At 36.2% G+C, this 25,739-nt stretch overlaps 1 protein-coding gene across 1 annotated transcript in view; it reads left to right on the top strand.

The window, feature by feature from the left end:
* The window catches only part of LOC144449733 (atrial natriuretic peptide receptor 2-like), a 42,168-nt gene extending 24,471 nt beyond the window's left edge, over nucleotides 1–17,697 (top strand). Inside the window, exons 5-21 of the mRNA XM_078140310.1 lie at nucleotides 422–557; nucleotides 1,382–1,509; nucleotides 1,979–2,087; nucleotides 2,641–2,683; nucleotides 4,458–4,542; nucleotides 5,507–5,698; nucleotides 6,051–6,155; nucleotides 6,892–6,963; nucleotides 7,444–7,609; nucleotides 8,130–8,279; nucleotides 9,465–9,651; nucleotides 10,224–10,364; nucleotides 10,497–10,620; nucleotides 10,822–10,890; nucleotides 11,631–11,904; nucleotides 16,359–16,450; nucleotides 17,620–17,697. Of these exons, the coding sequence (XP_077996436.1) occupies nucleotides 422–557; nucleotides 1,382–1,509; nucleotides 1,979–2,087; nucleotides 2,641–2,683; nucleotides 4,458–4,542; nucleotides 5,507–5,698; nucleotides 6,051–6,155; nucleotides 6,892–6,963; nucleotides 7,444–7,609; nucleotides 8,130–8,279; nucleotides 9,465–9,651; nucleotides 10,224–10,364; nucleotides 10,497–10,620; nucleotides 10,822–10,890; nucleotides 11,631–11,904; nucleotides 16,359–16,450; nucleotides 17,620–17,697 (2,151 nt within the window). The remainder of the gene's footprint in view (nucleotides 1–421; nucleotides 558–1,381; nucleotides 1,510–1,978; nucleotides 2,088–2,640; nucleotides 2,684–4,457; nucleotides 4,543–5,506; nucleotides 5,699–6,050; nucleotides 6,156–6,891; nucleotides 6,964–7,443; nucleotides 7,610–8,129; nucleotides 8,280–9,464; nucleotides 9,652–10,223; nucleotides 10,365–10,496; nucleotides 10,621–10,821; nucleotides 10,891–11,630; nucleotides 11,905–16,358; nucleotides 16,451–17,619) is intronic.
* The last annotated feature ends 8,042 nt before the right edge of the window (nucleotides 17,698–25,739 follow it).

Below are 25,739 nucleotides of genomic sequence, written 5' to 3'. Positions count from 1 at the left end.
CCACATTGCTTTATGTGCTATTTGTGACACGAATACTTCTGGTTTTAAAGAAAAATTCAAATATCTAAATGAAGTTCAAGAAAGTAAAGAAGCAGAACGGCAATTCATCATATTCTGAATTGCAACGTTTGAAACCCTTGGTCAAAACAGACAAAATATTAAAATTTGAATGCTTTAAATACAAAATTCAAAATATTTCAAATGTGCTTGTTCAATTGCTTGTTTTTATGTATCTTGTATTTCCAAAACAGGTATTACTAACAGATTGTATTATTTAAGCTTCAATGTCATTTCTTAAGAATTCTACTGGCATCGTTTTACATTGTACCATTGTACGAATGGTTTAGAAAATATATACAAATATACACAGAAACGAATAGTAATGTTAAGTTGGTTACTTCTTGGGTTTTTTTTCATATAGGCAAGTGTATACGCTCCCTATCTCTACGATGCTGTTTATCTGTATGCTTTGACCGTCAACAAAACATTGGAAATCGGAGGTGATTTACGAAATGGGTCTTTAATGTTTGAAAATATGAAAGGTGTAACTTTTCAAGGTAGGGGAAAATCTAAAGATTCAACTTACGAAAACAATCGTGTCATGCTTGTTTATGCAATGTATTAAAGTGGTTTCCTTCATTACTTTGAATTGTCTTATAATGATACCAAAATAGTCATGCCTTGTCTTGCACCCACATACCGTTGTATAGGGTGATTTCAACATTGAAATGGTTCAGAGACGAGCTGCTCGCTTTGTTCCTCGGCGCTGTATAAAAACTGACAGTGGTGCAGTAGAAGAGATCTTGGAACAGACGAGTATTTAAACTCACAACTAAACCAACTAGATAAGCTCATCCAAACGCTCTCCATGTTCTATCGAGTACACCAAACACATACAAGTACTCTGTTTATCCTCGCATTCTTACTCAGTAGAACAATCTCAAAGAGAACATTGTTTGCTGGTCATCACTTGAAATCTTGTACGAAGTAGCAGCCAAGTACGTGGTTAGCCTTCATCTATACTAGTCCTGCCCACAATCGTATACATATACAACACTTGATGCGATACTTATTATCAAGCGTGAACAGAACAAGGTCGATAAATCAATTTATTTCCTTAAAGGGCCTTCACAAGTCGTCGCATTAGTGTTATCATAATAAGAGTTACACGGTGTCATTCTTTTGTTCTGTGCCATGCTTTTAGCATTGCCAAACAACTTAGATTTTAATCCTCATCCGAAGTGGACCTACAAGTATGCTATTATATAAAGGTACTCGATAAACACCGCAAACGTTCAATGCCAAAACTCTCGCGATAAAACCCACTGGAGTGCATACATTTTGTAGTTGTAATAATACCCCTACTTATTGTCAAATACAGGCATGTCTGGTGATGTTGTAATGGACAGTAATGCTGAACGTGAACCAAACTTCTGGATCCTAGATTTACGACCAAACGGACATTTTGAAACGATCATGGAGGTTCAAGTAGATGCTAACGGATATAGGGTATTGTATTGAAGTTTTATCCGTGTAGCTCTTAACGACACAACGTAAAAAAATATAGTTTAACTTTGTGTGGGGAAAACTTAGTGTGTCGCTGTTTTAATGAAAGACTAAAGTTTCCCTTTTTACTAATTTTAACTGCTTAGACAAGAGTTGACATCCTTTAGTAGAATGATTATGACTATTAATAATTATTAAATTAAAGTCTTAAATCTGTGGCATGTCAGTATGCTTTCTATTCCCTTTACAGCAACGATTTCAAAGGAACACCCATAGCATTAATTGGTATTTCTTTAAGTACATGGTTCTTAACAAACGAAAGCTAAAGAAGTCAGCAAATAATTATGAAAAGGAGAAACCATTGTATGAAATAATTTTACACAGTTTGGTAGATCATTCATATAATTCCTGTCTCGGACAGCAACTAGATATAATTATTCTAAGCTTTGAAGTTGCCATTTTATGATTTCAGGAGATTGTTACAATACATGAACCTATATGGGGAGCAAACCGATTAACCCCGCCTTTGGATTCTCCCATATGTGGTTTCTTAGAAGAATTATGCCCAACCTCTCGTGCAGGTACTTGTACACACTTCAACTATCTTCGAGTAGTCGGGGACTATTACTCATAATCGCCTGCGGGTGTTATACATTTCTGGAACTGAGTGACTCCAAGACCGGAAAGCATTGGCGGGTCTACAGTGAGGTGCGAGTGTGTACGTAGTCCCAAATCTGAATAGAATGGTGTGTATCCACAATGACGTGTTGGCGAGCGTGTAAGTTGTCTCAAATTTGAATGATGTGTGACTTTTGTGCGTTATAGTAGCACAACAGTTTTTAAAGGAAAATACTTTTAAATATAAATTGATTGTGCACTATTTAGAGGTAATATTGCAAACATTCCCAAGGATAGAATTATAGTAACATTGTCAGTTAATATCATTTCACGTTAATCTCTCTCTCTCTCTCTCTCTCTCTCTCTCTCTCTCTCTCTCTCTCTCTCTCTCTCTCTCTCTCTCTCTCTCTCTCTCTCTCTCTCTCTCTCTCTCTCTCTCTCTCTCTCTCTCTCTCTCTCTCTCTCTCTCTCTCTCAGAAACGGATCTCATCATTATCATCAGTCTTATCGTTGCAGTCCTCGTCATTTGCATCAGCATAGTCTTGATTCTGTTGTACAGGTATGTAGAATGTAGGAACTCTATCATCAAAAGACATATCCCTAACTGTATCATACCCGCACATTCCATTTTATATCTTCCTAACTAGAGCCTCGTTAGTCCCCAAAGAGACTAATTCGATACTATCGAATATCGAATTCATAAAATATATGCATGCTTTACTTGTGGTGCTATATAGAACTTTTTACTGAGTGATGGCCCGACTTGTAGTGAACAATGGTGATTTATTCCATAACACAAACATAGTGACTTCATTCAAGTGTCTATCCCCGTATTCTTAAGTGAAATACTATTTTTTGAGACCTTTGATCTTCATGGCCAATTATCGAAATGCAGTTCTTTCCTGCATATAACATATATTTTTGGGTATCTATTTGTTACCATTAATTTCTTCTCAATCGTGTCACCATCAGCTAACACAGGGGTAAAGCATTTGTGGTGCTGTGTGTTCTACGAAGACTTGTTTTTCTCTGTAAAGCTTTCCTACCGTACATGTGTAAAAACCCTTACAATATACTGGGTATGTACATGGCCTCATGGTGTGAGTGCGTGTTTCATTTTCGATGTACATGCCATTGTAAGTGTATAGTCTTTTGACACAAGGTACACTTAACAATTTCATTCCCTCCTGAGATTTGTTTGACAATGCTTTGAATTTCAATACTTTGGGAAACAACTGTACTTGCGAGGTGTGTAGGCTCTTGTACAAGCGATGGTGTATTCAGCAACGTAAATTGATTGATTGTTGCGTGAAAAAGTAAACTTTGACATCTTGGCACAACTAGAATAATCTACAGTACACGCGACAAGTATAATGTTTGTTGAATAATGCCATTTCTCTCTGCTTGTTCTGTCCTGTCCTCGCTTCTATGTATTCGCAACTTGAAGCACGGTTGTGTTCAAATCTCACATGCTAAAGGTCACTATATGCCTTTATAACATCGTTTTCGAACAGCCTTCAGTGATTGACTCAGATCGTGTCACGTGAAATGGACTGGTAGATATCACATTACCCCTTGCCTCTTGCTGTTATGTAGCAGTCGTTTACCTCGGTCAACTTTCGGCCTCGGGTAATACTTGTTACCGTAGACGTGTACTTGTACCCTCATTACCAGGCATAATGCCTGACTCCGAGCTCCTAAGCAGAACCCTAATCCTAATCCCATTCTTAATCATATCCCAAATGTTTAATCCTCACTTCTAAATCCTAGCCCTAGTGTCTTACCTACTCTCCAGTTACTATCTATTAAATCGTATTCCAGAGAGAAACCAGGTATTTTTTAGACTATAACAGTACTGTCTGCAGAACGTGTTCGTCTAGTACTTAACTTACAATTGTCTTCATTTACTGATTTTCCATCCCAGTAAACTCTCACGGATGTATTGTGACCAACGACACTCGGTATCTTATCTTGACCCCCCCCCCCTACTCTATTTTCTGATGTCATGTTATCGGATTTTTTTTTATTTTGCCTAAGCAATTGCTTTGCATAGTAGATGTTACAAAATTATTAATATAATGTGATATTAATTGCTAAGATATTAGTTGTCAGAACTTGCTACACAATCCAGTCATTCATTCATGTGATTTATTTGTAAAGGAATGATAAATATTTTCAATATTTCAACAAGGACATTTTGCAGTTTTTAAATTTCTCCATCGAGCATGATTTTGTGTATTTCTGTAATTATATCTTTTAATTTGTTGTCTATCGATTTTGCTGTTGTCCTTTAATATTGTCGTCATTGTTATTGTTTATTGTTCCCTTTTAAGACGAAGGAGACTCGAGGAGGAATTAGCCAGCATGCTGTGGAAAGTTCGTTATGATGACATCATGTTCGACAAGGTTAATAGATATGTAAGTTATTGTAAATTATTTACATTAAATATTAATATTCTAATAATGGGGGTTAGGATACTAACAATTACGATATCCCCAATAGTATCAATCATTTGTCAATTTTATTCTGGACAGGAATTAGGAAATGGTTTGTTTACATGATGATGGAAAAATATGATATACTTGGCGTTTACTTCGTCAAAGGTACTTGATAAAGTTGTCCATCTATCCGTTAATTGGTCAAATGATTGCCGTCCCAAGTATTTGATGTCAACCAATTTATTCAACAGTTAATTGTACATATTAAGTGTAATGATCAAGTGTTCACTGATCCAACTTCGGCAATCTTTCTTCTAAGTAATGAATTATATGCAAGTGAATCACATCTACGTTTAATTTCATATCAACCGGAATCAATTCCATTTACTTGAATATAATATTTGAATCTACTATTTATTGTTATCTGAGTACTTACATTTATTAGACTATAGAATCCAGTTCATTTTCTCTTTTGACTTTGTAATCAACTTGCAATTATTATTGATATTATTTATTCAGATTTAAATTATATTGTCGTATTGATTGAACATCAGTCTCATGGTTATCATTGGCCTGCTTGTTTGAACCCGAACCCCCACGACCGGATAAGTCTTGGCGAAAAGCCCTGAGATTTCTGTGAAGCTTACACTTGTGATGTTGAGAAATTTACCCGGAACACCAAAACTGGATATAATGTGATTGAAGTCGTGTGTTTTGGCAATTCGAAGGATAACCCACCGTTTACAGCATTTTTATGTGAATTGTCTAAGCGTATCTTTATCGTTATAATTTATGTACCTTTTTTGTTGTTGTTGTTGGTGTTGTTGTTGTTGTTGTTGTTGTAATTGGCGTGTGGTTGTTTGCATGTTTGTCTGTTACGTCATCGTATCTCTTGAATGTATTTCGCTGTCAATAATCGTATATTTCAACCTACTGATTATAGGCAAGTGGTGCAAGCCTACAGAGTTTAGACAGCACACGGGCACCATCTCGACTAAGTCGTTTGAGCCAGACCATCGAGCAAGAACAGATATTCACTAACGTTGGATTTTACAGGGACCATCTGGTGGCAATAAAACGCATAGGAGGGTTTTCAGTCACAATCGCACGGGGTGATCTTCTCGAGATTAAAGCAGTATGTATACTTTGATAACGTTGCTTTATTCATTGCTGCGGTAAAAAACAACCAGCTTCAAAAGAAATCCAACGCCTCCAAGCTTAAGTTATCTATTAGTCTAAGAGCGATGTACTAGAATTAGGGTACTTTCAAATGTTCTGCTTTATTCATCTTCCTGTACAAATTTCTGATTTTCAGCACATTCTGCTTCAGATCAAACATTCTCGTTTTTTTAAAATGTCAACCATGTTTTACCTTTAGGATATTTGCGACAAATTCGAGAAAACGATTTCCGTGATGTGATCAAGGAACGTCCTGGTGATCTATGTGTGTAAACTTGTCCTATATTTTCTCCATAATTTTTATACAGATGCGAGAATTAAACCATTCTAATGTGAACGCCTTCGTTGGCGTATGTCCGGACTCACCGAATGTTTGCATACTAATGCAGTATTGTTCAAAAGGTAGTTTGCAGGTAAAATGTCATACATTATTTTCAGCAGCTTATTGACGATGTTTGTAGTCATTAAATTTTTGGCCATTTCAACATTTGAAATATGTATAATGTTACAAATTAAATTTTGACAAACTATATAAAACGATGTAAATCGTATTTCGCAGACGGAATTTAATACACTAAACCGTAAAGAAATTATCAGAAAGTAGTAAATCTGACAGATTTCAATATGAAATATACAGAGAAAACACATCTTAAGGTAGAATCCGCCTTGGGGACCCATTACTCTGATAATCGAAGTTCTTCTTTATGATCCTGATCCTTTTGAAATAATAATGAAATCTGGAGGAGCTTCACAATCTATCTTCATGTAAATCAACAATATTTTGGGGGGTTTTTGCCATCGAGTTACCACAGCATCTGGCAGCCATTTTGGATTATGAAATAGCTTAATTTTAATATTGTTCAATCTCTATGGAAAAGATTGAATGATAATCTCTGATTTTTTTCTTGATTTGAAATGAGATTGGGTTTACGGTTTCTTGATCAAAAGCACAGCAAACGTTTTGGATTTTTTTATGTCGAGAGCGAATACTACGTTAGACTAACCTGTATATACGTGTTTCGTTATGAAAAGGGTTTCTGCTAGAATTGGAGTTTTTGACGTTAAGAATGTTAAGATTTTGAGGTGTTCTAAAAATAACTTTCTTAAATTGAAATATTAGATCAGTATTTCACACTGGTTTCTCTGTAGGACATTTTGGAAAATGATGATATTAAACTTGATTGGCTGTTTAAGACGTCACTGCTGTCTGACATTGCGTTGGTGAGTTGTTCGTTCAGTAATAGTTGATGTATGTATGTATGTATGTATGTATGTATGTATGGATGGATGGATGGATGGATGGATAGATGGATGGATGGATGGATGGATGGATACTATAGATGGAATGATGGATGGATGGATGGATGGATAGGTGGACGGATGAATCCGGAAGGATAGGTGGTGGATGGATGGATGGAAGGATGGGTGGATGGATCGATGGATGAATGAGTGAGTGAGTGAGTGAGTGAGTGAGTGAGTGAGTGAGTGAGTGAGTGAGTGAGTGAGTGAGTGAGTGAGTGAGTGAGTGAGTGAATGAATGAATGAATGAATGAATGAATGAATGTCTGACTAGCTGGATCGATGAATCGATGGCTTAGTGAATAGACAAACAAGACACAGCCAGACAAACAAACAAATAAAACCGTATGTGCATGGTTGTGGAATTAATGAATAACAAAGATTATATTCGATATTTCATAGGGCATGGACTACCTCCACAAATCAACACTTGTTTCCCATGGACATCTGAAATCTTCAAACTGTGTGGTTGACAGTCGGTGGGTTTTGAAAATCACAGATTATGGATTGAACCGTCTCAAGGAAGGCAGTCAGAGAGATGACCTTGGAGACCATGCGTACTACTGGGGTGAGTACTATAATCAGATCGAACGTTTATATGTTTTGACCGACCTATTTTACGAATGACATATTACATAGGAACAAATCTAGTTTACCAAGTCATCGTTTTGCTCATTTCTACAGGCCTGGGGAGTTATTACATTGTAACGTTTTTTGTGATTCTTTAATCTTGGCAGTACACTATATAGCAATTGCAGTTGCTTTGTTGACCAAAAAAATTCATCGGTTTGTTTATTAAACCAGTTAAACACTTTCCATGAAGCCAGTTCGTCCACCGACAAAGAGAGATATCCTTGACTGTGTAACGAACTGTCTTAGCGACGACCCACTTCTAAGTGACAATCTCCTAGTTATAACTGACCTCTTGGTTCCCTTAGTTACAATTGACCTCTTGATTCCCCTAGTTACAATTGACCTCTTTGTTCCTCTAATTATAATTGACCTCATGGTTCCCCTAGTTACGATTGACCTCTTGTTCCCCTAGTTACAATTGACCTCTTGGTACACGCTTTGGCTTGCCTTGATAGGTATGTTATGGACAGCTCCCGAAATATTACGCCAATCGAGTGCATCTTTAAATGGAACTCAGAAGGGAGATGTCTACAGTTTTGCGATTATCGTCAGAGAAATATTGACACGAAATGGTGGCTTTAACACCGAGGAACTTACACCAAAAGGTAAACTATAGATTTTATGGATATCCCTCATCAACACATGTTACAAGTTTACATGTTTTTGATTAGAATATGAGATTTTGATTTATTTAGGTGAGGAGAAGTGATGGTGAAATATATTGGAGATATAATATACTTTCAACATGTACATGTAGCTGTAAATATTGTACCTGTACAACAAACGCATAGGCCTGCAGTATCTGAACTTTACAAAGTATTGGATATTGGATAACTTTATAAATGACTTGATTGATTGGTTGGTTGGTTGGTTGGTTGGTTGGTTGGTTGGTTGGTTGGTTGGTTGGTTGGTTGGTTGGTTGGTTGGTTGGTTGGTTGGTTGATTGGTTGATTGATTGATTGATTGATTGATTGATTGATTGATTGATTGATTGATTGATTGATGGCACATGCACTCACGACAGGTAACACTTTTGGCCAAAACAATGTTTCTGGTCAGGACAGTTTGTCTCAAGTGGTGCGACGACGCGAAATTTTTTTTTTAATTCTCAAACAACCTGCCACTCAATCTACGATTTATGGCAGTTGCTGTCGTTTTATTTAGTACTTTAGAGCAAGTGTGTGATGCCATTTGGTTGTTCATGATTGGCTCTGCAGTTGCCTTCACTGAAGTAGGGAGGGTTATTTTAGTGTTTCCCAAGATCTGCAGACTGCATGGGCTGGACAAACACAGAAAAAAAGACCAATGCGAGGGTATTTAGGTGATGCGCATGCTGAGCAGAAACAATTTTTTTGGCCTTAATTTAGAAGGTTTTGAACTTTGTAACATTTCATTATAATGTTCTTGGTAGCTATTATAATAAATACTCCTGCTGCAAGTAAGATTCAAGGTACGATTTTCATTCACTGCAAATCCTATCAACGTTTAGAAAGATTACATGGCTCAGAATGTATATACAAGGACTCCCTTAAATGAAATATGAACTTCCAATAGATGCGGTTTACAAATTTAAGTATTTGTTCAAAGCTTCGAGATAAGCTGCTTATGTCTTGTTAGATTTATCAAATACAGATTATACCCTTGTCTCTTCCAGTCAAAATATCACGTGACCAAAAACGTTACTCGTAACTATGATACAATGAGGCAGGCAGGTAGGATGACGTACTTAACCACGGCAAACGATATATACATACAAAACTATAAAACTGTTCCTGTCATATTCTTTATAGAAATCATAGACCGTATTAAACAGAAACGTAGGGAGCCTTTTCGTCCTCGGATAACTGGTGAATGGGATTCCTCTAGCGAACAAGCCAAAGTTGCTTACTTGATGGAAGAGTGCTGGGACGAGGATTTGACTAAAAGACCAACTTTTTCTGACATTAAAAGAAGACTAAAACATATTACTAATCGAAAGTAAGTTAGTGAGTGAGTGAGTGAGTGAGTGAGTGAGTGAGTGAGTGAGTGAGTGAGTGAGTGAGTGAGTGGGTGGGTGGGTGAGTGGACTTATCCAAAATATATTTAGTCAACTTACATCAGCCAGGTTTAAAGTTCATAATGAGCATACATTGCTTACACTACTGTCGTTCCAGGTACTAGCATTCTCCTTTTTCGTTTTCTTTTATCCCTCATTCATATATCTCTTTTCTTCCTCCAATACTGCACTTCATAACTTGTTGTCAATTAGTTGGTAATACAATCCATTATACCTCACGCAAGCCAAATTAAACGCGTTCGACCAAATACTATGAGCTTTGTACCCTGGTCATCCTACGTCACGACAACACTTGCCTACGTTATTGATTATTCAGTAAATGCTCAATGTCAAAACGTTCTAAATTGATATTATTTTTCCCAATCTTTCATAGATCATACTTGGTGCATGTATAATTTATGACCAGGATGTACTCGTGGTTTCATATTTTCCTTGACCGATCAAGCGAAGAAAAACACTGTGATATATAATTGTTCTTTGATGTTCGTTCTAGGACTATGAACATTATGGATAACATTCTGAGCATGATGGAAAAATACGCAAACAATCTTGAGCAGACAGTTGAGGAGAGAACACACCAGCTAATGGAAGAGAAGAAGAAAACTGACCGACTGCTATACAGTATGTTACCAAAGTATGCATTGTTACATTACCTCTCACTTTATCACAGTAATGTAATAATTTTAGATGTGATGACGTACCAAACTAATTAACTGCTTGTTGCTAAGTAACACAATGTCTCCGTGTCTAATATTACTCATTTCAGGAGTGTTGCAGACAAGCTAAAATTAGGACAAAGAATTGACCCTGAAACATACGATCCGGTGACGATATTCTTCTCGGATATTGTCGGGTTTACTCGGCTTTGTGCGGAAAGTAGTCCTCTGCAGGTGAGCAGCAATGAAAGTTTTGTTAGTTCATATAGAAATGAAACTGACCTTTTTGAACGTTTGAATTTGTACTTACATGGTTTTAAATCTTTACATTTTGGTCACTCAGTGTCGTTCAGCCACTTTTTATGAATTGTATAAAAACGTCGGCGATATTTTCTTTGTTTGATTTCATTCACCTGTATTTGTTTTTATGCTTAGGTTGTCGACTTTTTGAATGATCTGTACAGCATGTTTGATGGTACAATTATGAACTTCGATGTGTACAAGGTACGTTCATTTTAACCAGTATTTTAGACAAAATATTTTGAATGATAACATTCGAAAGGTTATACAGTATGAATATATCCTACCGAAACAGTACTAGTACCTCAACTGAGTTGTATAAATCATTTTGTATTTACAGCTGACACTTTTAAAAATATATACAAAAGAAAATCATTACAGTTTGTAACTGGCGTTGGCCATGTGACAGACTGTTTGTTTATTTATTGACTATCTCTGATATATATATTAGACCGTATATAATGACCACAGACAAGTAAGAGTTTCTTACTTGTCTGTGTAATGACGTAGGGCTATCCATGCACGTGATTGGCCCGGGTAAAATTGTATGTGGCATTTTGTGAACTCATGTTGAATTCCAAGAACTTAAAAACAAGATTGTTATATACATTTTGTTTAAATTTGGACGTTTTATGATATCTATGTTCACGTGAGTAACATAATATTATGCTATATATGTATGCTGTAATGTAGTATATGTATGCTGTAATGTAATGTAGTGTAGTGTAGTGTAGTGTACTGTACTGTACTGTACTGTACTGTACTGTACTGTAACAATAGAGTACAGTATTGTACTGTACAGTACTGTACCGTACCGTACTGTGCTGTACTGTCTGTGCAAATGGTTTCAGCGAATAGGAAACGTCAGAATGGTGTTTCGCAAAAAGATTACATATTTTTACATTGTTTATCCAAAATAGTATGTTTAATCATTTCCTTCCTAGGTTGAAACGATAGGAGACGCGTACATGGTGGTTTCTGGTTTGCCTCAACGAAATGGTAAACGCCACGCAGGTGAAATAGCCAACATGGCGTTACATTTACTCAGTGAAGTCACCACATTTACAGTACGACACTTGCCAGAAAGACAGTTACAACTTCGTGTCGGTATTCACACTGGTGCCTGTGTTGCTGGGATAGTTGGACTTACTATGCCACGATATTGTCTCTTTGGTGATACTGTCAATATGGCGTCTAGGATGGAATCCAACGGACAAGGTAAATATTCGGTGAAACATTTATTTGTACCCCTCCCCCACTTCGATGTTAAAAGATTTCAAGGGGACGGTGTGATCAAAATCTACAATTTGCGTCAAATGATATTGCGTCACGTCGCATTGCATTGCGTTGTATATTACCGATGGAAACCGCATGTTTATAATGATGGCTGAAAGGGATAATAGCTGTAATTGGAGAAGTTTTGAGAGACTATACATCCTGAAGTAAATTGAATAGCCTAGTCTAAGAGTAAAATGTGTATGTGAAGCTTTACGCATGTAGAGAAACATAGTAAAGCTGATATTGGGTCCACATTCAAAATGAACCAACTCTCTCATGTATAGCTTTCATTAGTGCCGTATCCAAGTTTAGCGATTGTTGGCTATGTCCTCGTATGAATAGTGGACGCTGAAATCTAATATATGTTCATCTTAGATGATTCCGACTACCGGACTTTCTTTTGTCAGCAAAAGATATCACCATTACACTGCTACGTTTGTTCTAACTGTACTTCAAATATGAGTCTAAACCTATATAGCCATTACAAGCATTTCGTAACCTTTCATAAATTATGCTTGTACAGGTATATTTATACACTATTCTCAAATATTCTTCTTTGCGCAGCCGAAAAACATTCGTAACCGAAGGTGTTTGTCCGTTTTATTTTCACCTCGGAGTGACAAGGCCTCTCGGATCACTCGTATTTTCCTCTGTTGAATGAAGAAAAATATTTCAATTTGCGATCATGCAGGGATGAACTGTGTGAAATTATTTGCGCCATATTCAATTGGTCCTTAAAGATCTGTTATGTCCCAAATATATTTAAGAAAGCGATCATCATTCCTGTGCCAAAGCGTTCACCGGTTACATGTTTAAACGACTACCGTCCAGTTGCGTTAACATTGATAGTTATGAAATGTTTAGAGACTCTAGTAAGTCAGTACATTAGATCTAAACTCCCACCGTCTCTTGATCCATACCAATTTGCTTATAGAAAGAACAGATCAGTTGAGGATGCAATTTCATTAGCATTATTCAATGTAACGAGCTTCCTTGACCAGAAAATACCTAACTATTCCAGACTTTTATTCATCGATTACAGCTCAGCTTTCAATACAATTTCACCCTTTAGATTATATGACAAACTAATATCGCTGGGACTTACTGCTAGTATCTGTAAATGGGTGTTACATTTTTTATTAGATCGATCACAAGTTGTTAAAATTGGAAATAATTATTCGAAATCTCTAGTTCTTAATACTGGTACACCTCAAGGTTGTAATTTGTCGCCAATGTTATACTCATTATTTACCCATGATTGCGTTACTGTGTCTGATAATAATTTTATCATCAAATTTGCTGATGACACCACCGTGGGCGGATTAATCAAAGACGATGAAACATCATATCGTAATGAAGTGAACTCTATCATAACATGGTGCTCTGAAAACAATCTTGAACTGAATGTCAAAAAGACCAAAGAGATTATTGTGGACTTTCGAAGGAATCCATCTGATATTGTTCCTCTAGTCATCAACAATTCAGAGATTGAAATAGTGCAGTATTTTAAGTTTCTCGGTGTTTACCTCTCAGCCGATCTGAAATGGGAAATCAATACTGATCATATTGTGAAGAAAGCACAGAAAAGACTGTTCTTCTTAAGACGATTGAGAAGTTTCCGTGTCAGCCAGGGACTGTTGATTAAGTTCTACCGAGCGGTGATTGAGAGTATCCTGACACTGTCAATCATCGTTTGGTGGGGCAATGCCACAGTTGATGACCGGAAACGTCTCAATCGAATCGTTAACACTGCCAGTAGCATCATTGGATGCCAACTTCCTTCTCTTAATGAGTTGTACAACGCTCAAGTAAAGAAAAGAGCTCAGTCAATTGTAAAAGACGATTTCCATCCAGCACGTAATTTATTCCAACTTATGCGCTCAGGCGAGCGGTACCGTTCGATCAAATCAGGTTCTAATCGCACATTGTTTAGCTTTTACCCAACTGCAGTCCGCACTCTTAATGAATCAATTTAAGTTCTCTATTGACGCATCAATTTCGTGTTAGGAGTCCTCTACAGAATATTGTTTTTGTAAATTTTTCATTACACGCAAAATCAATGCACATTTCATTATATATGTATCAGTATATATATGACAATAAAACACATATGACATATCATATCAATAACATCTAATTGTAATATGCCGTGTGATTATTGAAGATAACAATATGCACGAACGGCATACGTATTGTCTGTTGCCATGGTCACGTTATAATATAAACATTACTGTAATGTCTTGAAATACTATATACTGCTAAACCAGAAAGACTATAGAATTTCAATGAGGCGGTACGCTTGCAAATTATACAAACATTAAATCGATAGGCACTGATAGCACACACGCACATGATTCGTTACATTTTGTCTCACCTTGAACACAAATAAACATTTTGTGTTTAAATCTTCCATATTTTTCATCTGGCAATGATTTTGATTTTTATCTCAGACCACTAGAGAACATTCTCTAGTGGTCTGAGTTTGTATTCACGGCGGTGAGATAAAATGTATCATTTTGTATGCTTGCGCGCTATCAGTGTCTAGTTTTGGTTTTATGTAATTTGTACCAAAATATCTTGTGTAGGATGTAAAATAAACCATCACGACGCCTAATTCTATTTACTCTATTTTGGTAGTATCATATTGTCTAAATCAAAAGTTAGTTTTCGCTCTAGGCTTCAACTTCTTACATTTTTGTTTAATTTGTGGATAAAATTATCAACTGTTTGATAAGTGTAAAGCCTTTTTTAAACAAAATAAGTAATTGAACAATTGAAGTGAAAAAAATGCGTCTGTTAAAACCAATATAGCTTTGATAAAGAGACATCTACACCTCCCGTTTAAATTTCAAGATATAACGTTTTTACTAAAGAAGTAATTTTAACAACTTCCAGTGAAAAAAAATGTGTTAGTGGCCATTGTAGCTTTTAAAAAGAGACATCTAGAATTCCTCTTTGAATCGCAAGGAATAATGTCTTTTTTTCTAAACAGGAAAAAGTTATTGAACAATCTTCAGTTTTAAAGTGGCCATTGCTGAAATATCCTTGAGCATGTTCTGAGAGTTTTTTTTAGCTATTCAGAGTGTCGCTCAACAGTCAATTCCAAATTGTATTTTGTGTCTCAATTTCTTAAATAAAAGATTCTGAAGGAATCGCCACGCCAGGAAATAAAGCCTGAGGTATTTTCATTATCTTTGGATTCTGATTCTGGAGAGTCATTTTTTTGATTTCGTATCACCTAAATGTTGATGTGCAGTTATCAGGAAATACCAAATTGAAACGCTATTTAACCTTTATTGTTTCATACTGGTCCACCGTTGCATCATGGGACTTAGCAAATATGCATATTTATATACTAAAATATAGTAAATAGTCATGAACACTGTACAGCTAATGAATTTGTCTGCTAAGGCCTAATAAAAAAAGTTGTGTGGTTCCGATTACGTTCAATTTTAGAATAGGTGAGTTAGCTAGATTTTTTATTTTATTTTATTTATTTTTTTCATGTGCCAGTGTATGGTTCATGTTTGTTTTCCATATGGTATGTGTATTGTTCATTTCTTCCTATCAGATGTACAGCCATTACAGATTGGACGAACAGTTTTAGAGTGTCTTTTTAAGTTGATTTCAGTTTCCGCATCCACTATTTCTCGTGAAATTATGAATCCAGAACGCAAAATTTATGAAAATACCATTATTTTCTGGGGTAGCGTTCCCTTTAAGTGCCATTTAAGTGCCACGTCAAATTCAATAGCATGTTTCTCTCAAATTACGTGCATTTAGTAGTGAATACTGATCGAGTCCTTCCTTTGATCCAATCACGCGTCGTTAAATTGGGCCAATTAGCACATGCATTCCAAGAAAGGTCCATGATCGAACCTCTGTAGGGAGTAGAGTTACAAAGGTTTTCTTGACGAACATACTATAACTTCTACAATGCATTTAATCGGCAAACGTGAATTTTATTAGTTTTTTCGAAGACACGATCATTATTGTTTGTTATCGATAAGTAAGTAGTGTACGTTACTCTTTGAATGTATTGCAGCTGCAGTAAAACTAATTTCTCTGTCTTTTTAATTCAATGTTTCTTCTCCGTTGGTAGACTTTTGATGTGAACGTTATACAACTTGGACATCTTCAATTTCCTTATGAGAATACCAACACCATAATCAATAGTATAACCACGTCTTATGTAATCTCATAAAAAGAGAGAAGAGTTATATTATGTTTGTTTAAATTAGCATTTGGATTTGCTTACAAACTTTACAATCCACGGCAAATGTTACAGGTAGTCAGATGTTCATTGATGCTAGGTTAAAGCAGAAGAGAAACAACTTTGGATATTAAAACGTTCATTTTTTTTTTAATTTAATATTTTTTTTTTCTCATTACAGCACTTCGAATTCACATCAGTGAAACAACATGTAATGCGCTACAGTTATTAGGCGGGTATGAAGTGACCAACCGAGGAGCAGTTAATATCAAGGTAACTGTAAATTCTTTTGAAATATCAAAATATGTAAAGCAAACTTTTCAATGTATTGGGAAGCTGCATGGTTTATACCAGTGTACATTTGGTGACCGTGTCATTTGTAAGTACAATGTGCAGCTTAAGGAATTATTCCTTTTAAATTAATTTGATATGTGATGTTTTGCCACTGTAAATTACTAGTAGTAGATGGACTAGATGAATCTTACTGGCATACTAGGAAAGAGATGGGCTCTCTCGACATTCTCACATATGTACAATCAAACAAATGTTTGTAGAATTCATATTGTATACATAGATACATTACAGATGACTAATGATAGTTACAACTGCAGTCGGGAGACCTGAAACAAAACGTCGTCTGATTCAACAAAAGTCTTCCTGATAGTGCTGCATTTTATTGTCTGGTCAACAAAAATCTTACCAACAGAGTTTGTCAAGTAAGGCGCGCGATAAGGTAGTTTTGGTAAGATCTTTTTAAATTAAATTAATAAATGTAACAATGTTAGTAAGATTTTTTGTTTAGTGGGACGATCAAATGTAGTACAGTTGGTAAGGTATTTGTTGAGCCAGACGATAAAATGTAGCACTGTTGGTAAGCTTTGTTTTGAGCCAGACGATAAAATGCAGCACTGTTGGTAAGATTTTTGTTGTGCCAGACGATAAAATGTAGCACTGTTGGTAAGATTTTTTGTTGCGCCAGACGATAAAATGTAAGTTTTGTTGCGCCAGACGATAAAATGTAGTAGTGTGAGTAAGATTTTTGGTGAACGAGACGATAAAATGTAGGCCCTGTTGGTAAGAATTTTGTACGTCGTTCTGTTTCAGGTTTCGAGCTTCTATTTTTTTCATTGTAGCAAATGTACAGATCTATTACTATATTATCATTCTGGTATGTTCATTATTTGCAAGAAAAGTGCTTCACCATCTTTTATTGTGAAAACCCATGTATGTAGGTGTCATTTTGCATTTACATGTATCTTTTACGTTTGAACTTATAACTTCATTTTCCATTTTAGAATCAAACATAATGTTTGAATTATTCCAGAACTACGGTGTCATGGAAATGTCCCCTTTTCTTCAACTGTTTCTTTCATTGTGATTAAACCTTTTTCATGCCAACTTATTAAAGCATGGTCGTAACCGTAGTCATTACTTCTTTTCAGGGGAAGGGGAGTTTGACAACATACTGGCTGGAGGGAAAAGATGGCTTCACAAAAGACCTTCCTGACTATGCTGGGTAAGACTGACTGCTCCTCTCTTTCTGTCCTTCCTCTCTCTTCTTCTTCCACGTTGACATCAATTGATGATTGCGCACTGTTGCCCAAGCGTTGTGCAAACCGCTCTCAAACCAGCTTGAAGCTGAGCTTGGGTTTGCCTATGCTTGATTGGTTCAGTTTCTTTTTTAAATTTGTCGAGTGTGACACAAGAAACTGCAGATGTTGGTAATTGATTCCATAACGTAATAGAGTCTGGTATGAAGGATGATTTGCAGGCTAGCGTCCAGGCCTACAATATATTATATGATATGTGTGAGCGGTCCCTGAAGTCTGGCTTGTGAAAAGATTTTTCTCAGTATGCCCACTGCACTTGCTGTGTTTATCTGTCTGATGATTGGACCGTCAGTCTTTTATAAACATATTATCCGATATATAGACATGTCACTTCGTCCCTCCAAAACTAGTTATACCCAGAACCTACTTCCGAAGTTTGTTATCTGAAATACAAAATACTAGCCTGCCTTGACAGCGATAATGAAAAGCATCAATAACGGGCAGCCGACGTGTAGATCTTGTTCTTGGCGTAAGCCAAGACCGTTCTTACCACGACAATGTCTACATATGTAGGGCACAGAAACCCCTTTAAAATAAAAGTTTAGAAACTGGTATAAAGTTACCAATAATGAACTTTCACCTTGTATTTTTTTCACAGAGGTCACAGAGAGAGTTGTGCATACTGAGTGTACTGAGAGTGGGAGAACTGACACATATACTGTTTTGGGGGTCGACACTCTTTTACACAATGGAAACACCGATCGGCAAAGTTATCCTAAGCGTAACTCCGATTGACTCCTCAGAATTCGTTGTAACATCGCAAAAATAGTTGGAACTGCGTGTGTATTGCCAAATGATGCTCAGCTTATAACTTATAACTTGTACCTTAAACATATCATTGGTCTCGAGTTTAATAAAAGTTATAAAATTGGTCAGAAACAACGTTATGGACATAACACTTTTTTCATTAACACTGAACAGGCATCTACTCGAAGTTGAAAGTAAAATGCTCGATATGTGAGTTTAGGCCTAATAAAAAAATGTTTGTTTCCGATTACGCTCAATTTTAGAATAGGTGGGGCAGATAGATTTTTTTTGTTTTCAAGTGTGTCTAGTTCAGGTAGTTATGTTTTCCATTGTTTTCCATATGATCTCTGTGTTATTGGTGTCTTCACATCAGCCGTACAGCCATTATAGATTGGAAGAACAGTTCTATATTGTCTTTTTAAGTTGATGTCAGTTTCCACATCCACTATTTCTTGCGAGACTTCACACAATTTTTGCGATTTTATGGGGTTTTTTTTCGAATATGAGAAAAAAAGTTAAGGTCGGTAGTGCAAAACTAAGTGAGGTCGGGTAACCGGAACCAACATTTTTTTTCGGTCTTATGACACACGGTATATAACGTACATATTAATTTGACGTGACTTCAGTGCATTTTTTCTTCAAAATTCTTCACACGTATTTTTTTTTCACAATTCATTCTAACTCATTTCTTTACTTTACCTCTGTTTATTTTATGGTAAAGCTAAAGTAAATGCGGTTGATACAAATATTCAATACTTATTTTGTAAATATCCTACGAAACATGTTTATTTTATTGCGATAGATCTTTAAAATGTGCCTGTACAATGTATATGAAATTATTGTGTAGTACAATTAATGACATCTAAAAAAAAATTAATTCTATTGTCATAATGAATTATTGAGCGTTTTAAATTTTGTAACCTATTTAACTATACGATATATCAGAAGAGTGAATTAAATATAATGTAAAGTTTGTATTTTTCGTGTCTTTTAGAAAATTGTAGAGTGACATCTTTCTGGTTCACATACGTTATCATTTCTGAGAATTTGACAAACTGCAAAATAATCCTTTGGTTTTTGTATGATATTTATGCCATTATGTATTCCATAATAGTTTGTATTTGTCACTTTGTACTTCCATATCATATCATATCATATCATATCGTATCATATCATATATATATCGTATAGACGTTAAATATCGTGCTATATCATAGCATACCACACAATTGCACACCATACCATATACCATGGCAAGACACGTCTATGTTACATCATATCACATTATAATTATCACATCGAATTGCATCGTATCACATCAAATCATAACACATCAAATCGTGTTGTATCACATCGTATCATATCACATCAAATCATATCATACATCAAAATCACCTTACATCACATTACATGTACATCAAATCGTATATATCAAATCGTATCATACATCACACCACATCAAATCGCACCATATCACATCAATCGTATCGTACATCAAATCACATAACACCATATCACATCATACATCAAATCGTATCGTATCACAGCATGTCACATCACATAACATCACATCATGATGTCACGTTACATCACATCAGATATCACATCACATAACATAACACATCACATCACATCGCATAACATATCATAACATAACATAACATAACATAACATAACATAAAACAAATCACAGCACATAACACAAAATCATTCGAAATCACATCACATAACACAACATCACATCACATCACATCACATCACTTCACTTCACTTCACTTCACTTCACTTCACTTCACTTCATTTCATTTCACAAAGTTAAAACATTTTCGTTGTGTCCATTTCATTTCCATTTCGAGCTTTTAATTGCAATGGATATTGCTATCATCCCTTATCATGATGTCATCCCTCCAAAAATGGGGGAGGGGAAAGAAACAACACAGAAATGTGATGTTTATTTATCAGTACTAGTACTTGCATTAAGTATGTGTTCGTATGAACCCTTACATCACTACGTCAGAAACTACCCAGTCCTGGTGTATCTGAAAATTTCACATTTTATTTTGATAGAATATGTACGTACTTTTGAATAAAGTTTTCTGAAACTATAGCAATCTGTGTATATGTATGTATGTATGTATGTATGTATGTATGTATGTATGTATGTATGTATGTATGTATGTGTGTACACAATGCTATGAAGTCTATCCACACTGTCATATCTCAATGTCAGTATCCACATTACAATCATATATTCGTACAATATGCTATGCAAGTCCTTTTCTAGCTCCGTCATGCTCGATATAGAACATATGTGAATATGACACCTTTACGACTATCTACTCCAATTTAGGTTTTATAGTTATACCTCACCTTCAAGGCCTGTCATCAAACATGGATTACAAAATGTAAAATGCCAGGAAAACAAATCAGTTTATATTTTGTTATGGTCATAGATTCCCACGAGTTGCTAATGTCAGCCCACTGACTAAGTATATCTACCTGCGGCATCTCCACAATGCACACTTCCGCGACATACTTTTTATTTAAACCGAACAGGTTTTAATACTCTCCGGTGACACTTGTTAATGGACCCAGATTTTTGTTATCATTTCCTTTCGGGGATCATCATAGTTGTCTCTAAACAAAGGTAATTGCTTTTGATCCTAAAGCACCAACTTTACTACTATCGGTAATGGAAACGGTTTCATTTACGGGAAGTGGCGGGTCAGAGGTCAGATGAGAAGAAGGTCAGAGGTCAGATGAGAAGAAGTATAAAATAGCTCGAGGGTGTCAGGATGCTTAATCCTCTGAAGGAATGCATGAATACAGAAAAGGTCAACAACACACATTTTCTGCTGAGATATAAATATCTCACGCTGAATCATTAACTGTTCAGGTATTCAAGAATTTTCCCCTGAAATGACTTTGGGATGGACTTGTAATAAATTGAACTTTGACCTTATACGGGTCTCCGGAGAGGTGGGAGCTCTTTAATTATTCTAAGCTATCACAGCTATCGATATGATACTACCGTGGCATTTGAGGTTTCAGTTTACTAAGGTAGATACAAACTATGTTGATATAAACTATGGGACTTGGCACTGGTTTAATGTTGTTGACAATGGGTTAGTGTTTCTGATGACTTACAAGTTACATGATCTTTCAGTGCATATTATGGGGACTACCAGTGTTTGCACTATCTTTTATTATAGGGTGATGAGGGGCCCTTTATTTACAAGGGGCGGGGGGATTACGGGGGAGGTCACTGTTGCCAAATAGGTCTTCAGGGGGAGGACCACATTTTAGAAAATGGAAACATTATATATTTTTTCTTATTTTTTATTTCACTTTGCATTATTTTGACCTCGAGTCATATTTTTTGTGACTGTCCATCTTAAAGAACCTAAACCTCGATTAGGGAGCCTTCAGTGTTTACAGGGCGGGAGGAGGAAATCACATGGTCTGTTAAGTAGAACATGACCCTTCCCCATTCTCCATTTGTAAAAAGTGACCCCCCCCTTGTCCCATTTTGTAAAACATGACGCTCCCCATGACAATTGCATATACTGAACATTAATCAATATTCCCATTATATGTGTACATACAAATTAAATGATTTTGACGCTGTATTAGAAAGCAATATTTGTACATATAAAGTGACAAGCAGTAAAAGACATTTGATTACATTCAGATATGTTCAGATACATTTCTGTATCTCGCCGATATTTCCTTTGAAAAAGAATATTTCTTTGAAACGTCGGATTTTACATCTATTTATACGAACTGACTTATAAGTTCCATATGCATTTCTTTGTACTACAGTCCTAGCAGCATTATATTTTTACTGCTCTATTACATAGTACATACATACATACATACATACATACATACATACATACATACATACATACATACATACATACATACATACATACATACATATTACATACATACATACATACATACATACATACATACATACATACATACATACATACATACATACATACATACATACATGTACATACATACATACATACATACATACATACATACATACATACACACACACATACATACATACATACACACACACACACACACATACATACATACATACATACATACATACATACATACATACATACATACATACATACATACATACATACATACATACATACATACATACATACATACATACATACATACATACATACATACATACATACGATTAGATTATATTAGATTCATTCACTTTAGTAGTTACCGTATCACACAGTTTAACGGTTTGCTCATAGCTCGTCGACAAACACAGAAGACTTCGGGGCATTGCTGTTTTGTTGATGTCTTATGATGCCCGATAGCACAGGCACATGTACTTTTAGACTGTTGACTCATCATTCTATTCCTACAGTTACGTAGGCTTACTTTATTCAGTGAGTCCTTTTATCGCATAAACGCATTCATAGTCGCACGATCTTTCATTTACATCAAATATGGGTCACGTCAGAAAGTTTGTTGCAGTTCTAGCTATCTCCTACAGTAACGTGTCTTTAGTCAGAAGCACGGCCGACATACACAATATGTCTCTGAAGAGAAGGAACTTGGTAAACAGTTACATCTACAATCATATATAGAAGACAACCCGTGCAGATCTAACATATTTGAAATGATGGACTCTTTGAAATCAATAACAAGTTCGTTGATAATGAGAGATTGGTTGAAAAAGTCTCAGAAGGGATTCTGTGTTGGAGTTCATGGTTTCAATGATGGAGAACCCCAACTCTGTTCTACGCACGTGTTGATTGTAATTTGTATGGCACGCCTAGTTACATCCGGGAACGTTGAGGAATGTTTTTGGCCGACGAAACTGTGTGAAACTCCGGTTCCTGCACGAAACATCCACACTTGTATTGTTAATCCTTATGTTGTAGTGAGTGTTTCATGTATGATAGAATAAAGTCGGGGTAGTAATATGAATGCGTTCATTGCACGATACTCTTACATCCCGGTGTTACCATGGTTACAGTTTCTTACACGCTTTGTCTTTCAACTTCATGTATACATATCATACTCAAAATACCAGAGAACTTGAAAAATTAAATAAATGAAATGTCTTTGAAGCAATATAATATGGTTTCCTATGTTCCATGTATCAACCAATCAATCAATCAACCAACCTTTATTATACTCCACACACACTATTGATATCAGAGAGTGTGGTATGGCACAAAAATCATGGGGGGGGGGGGAGAGATAAATATACAAGATTCACTACCACGTGCACGCGTACGCTATGTTCTCCGTGGTTCAATTTTTTTTCTGCCAAAGCACAATAAGCACCGTCTTTAACACCAAAGACTACTAATAATTGCTTTAGTAATTACTAATTGCGTTCACATATTGAATATACCTGCAGCACATGTCCTGTGGTTAAAAGTTCAGGTAAGCTCAGGGGATTACTGATTTATCAGCGATTAACGAGACATAGAAACTCTGCAACATTGGCCGTATATGTCAATGACTATACTCGGTAAAGAAAACCGCCCAGATCTATTCCAAAGTACGCTAAATAGTTCTCATGATAAGCAATGTATATTACATGCAAAACAAATAACTATAACACTTGCAAATTAGTCATATTGCGGGTGCATGATTTTATTTCAGAAAAAATTATTTTATTGATGTGTGGGGAGGGGCACGAGTTCACTAGTTTGGTATGGGTGTGTACACCTGATGCTATACCTCAGACCCCATTTGATCTCAAATCAAATGAGTCTTGAAAATAAGTTGATGTAATCGTACATATGCAAGTTTATTTGCATTTTATTCAAATACAGATATTGGCATTTATGCATTGTATCGAACGACATATACATCCAATAAAATCAGTCTGCACTAGACTAGGAGAATTCAGTGCATCTTCGTTGCAACCTCTTCACTGAAACCTCATCAGCAGTAAGCAGGTTATAACTGTGTCGTTGTGCTGTGCTGTGGTGTGTTGTGTTGTGTTGTGTTGTGTTGTGTTGTGTTGTGTTGTGTTGTGTTGTGTTGTGTTGCGTTGCGTTGCGTTGCGTTGCGTTGCTTTGCGTTGTGTTGTGTTGTGTTGTGTTGTGTTGTGTTGTGTTGTGTTGTGTTGTGCTGTGTTGTGTTGTGTTGTGCTGCGCTGCGCTGCGCTGCGCTGCGCTGCGCTGCGTTGCGTGTTGTGTTGTGTTGTGTTGTGTTGTGTTGTGTTGTGTTGTGTTGTGTTGTGTTGTGTTGTGTTGTGTTGTGTTGTGTTGTGTTGTGTTGTGTTGTGTTGTGTTGTGTTGTGTTGTGTTGAGTCCCGGTGTTGAGTGACATGTCTTGATTATATTGTAACGTCCACATGCCATGCTACACCTAAAACGTCATGTTGATGAAAGAAATACTGTGGTGTCTTATGGACAGATTGTCAAATTACAATGATTGCGAGAATGGTTGCACAGTTCTACTAAGGGAAAGTTGCTTTTTAATATTTGAAGCCATCTTAGCAGTGCCGTTTGATATCGAGGGTTTTGACATTTGAAAAGAGACAAATAGTGGATGATATTTATTTGACCATAAACGTTGGAGACAATATGATTTGATAATACTAGTTGTTAGTTTATGAACACGGTTTCTCGGGCATTGCTGTAAAAATTAATGATTATAAGTAGCCGTCTATAGCCATCAGCGATGTTTCCTTTTAACGGTTGATTGAAGATTTACAATGTAATTCACGTTACATGCTTAGGGAGCCTTCAGTAATCATAAGGGGGTGGGGAATTAGGGGATCGCTTTTTTACATATCGGTCCTCGAGAGGATCATATTTTAGAAAATGAAAATTAGGGGAGGGTCACATTTTACATTGACTCATTTTTTATCTTTTAATTTATCAGTGAAATGAAGTGAATTAACTCTTAGTTGTGGTGTGAGGAGGGGCGGATGAGTAATTCTGGGGAACAGCGCGGCGTGGCAAGATATTGGGGATAATGTGGTGTAGTGGAGATGTTGTGCGCACATGATCATCTACATGTAAATAAACGCTTTGATAACTTACATTCGACGAAGTCATTGTTTGTTAGACGGGAGGGGGTTAACGTGTTTCACAACCATGGCGTGGGGTACGTAGATAATGTCGCGGAAGTCAGTGGTGCTTTAAACTAAAAAATTACCATCGAGTTAGGGAGTTATAAACATC

Source organism: Glandiceps talaboti, chromosome 18 (assembly GCF_964340395.1).
Source record: "Glandiceps talaboti chromosome 18, keGlaTala1.1, whole genome shotgun sequence".
Lineage (NCBI taxonomy): Eukaryota > Metazoa > Hemichordata > Enteropneusta > Spengelidae > Glandiceps > Glandiceps talaboti.
Note: the sequence above shows the minus strand (reverse complement) of the source record. Positions and strands in the feature narration are given on the sequence as shown.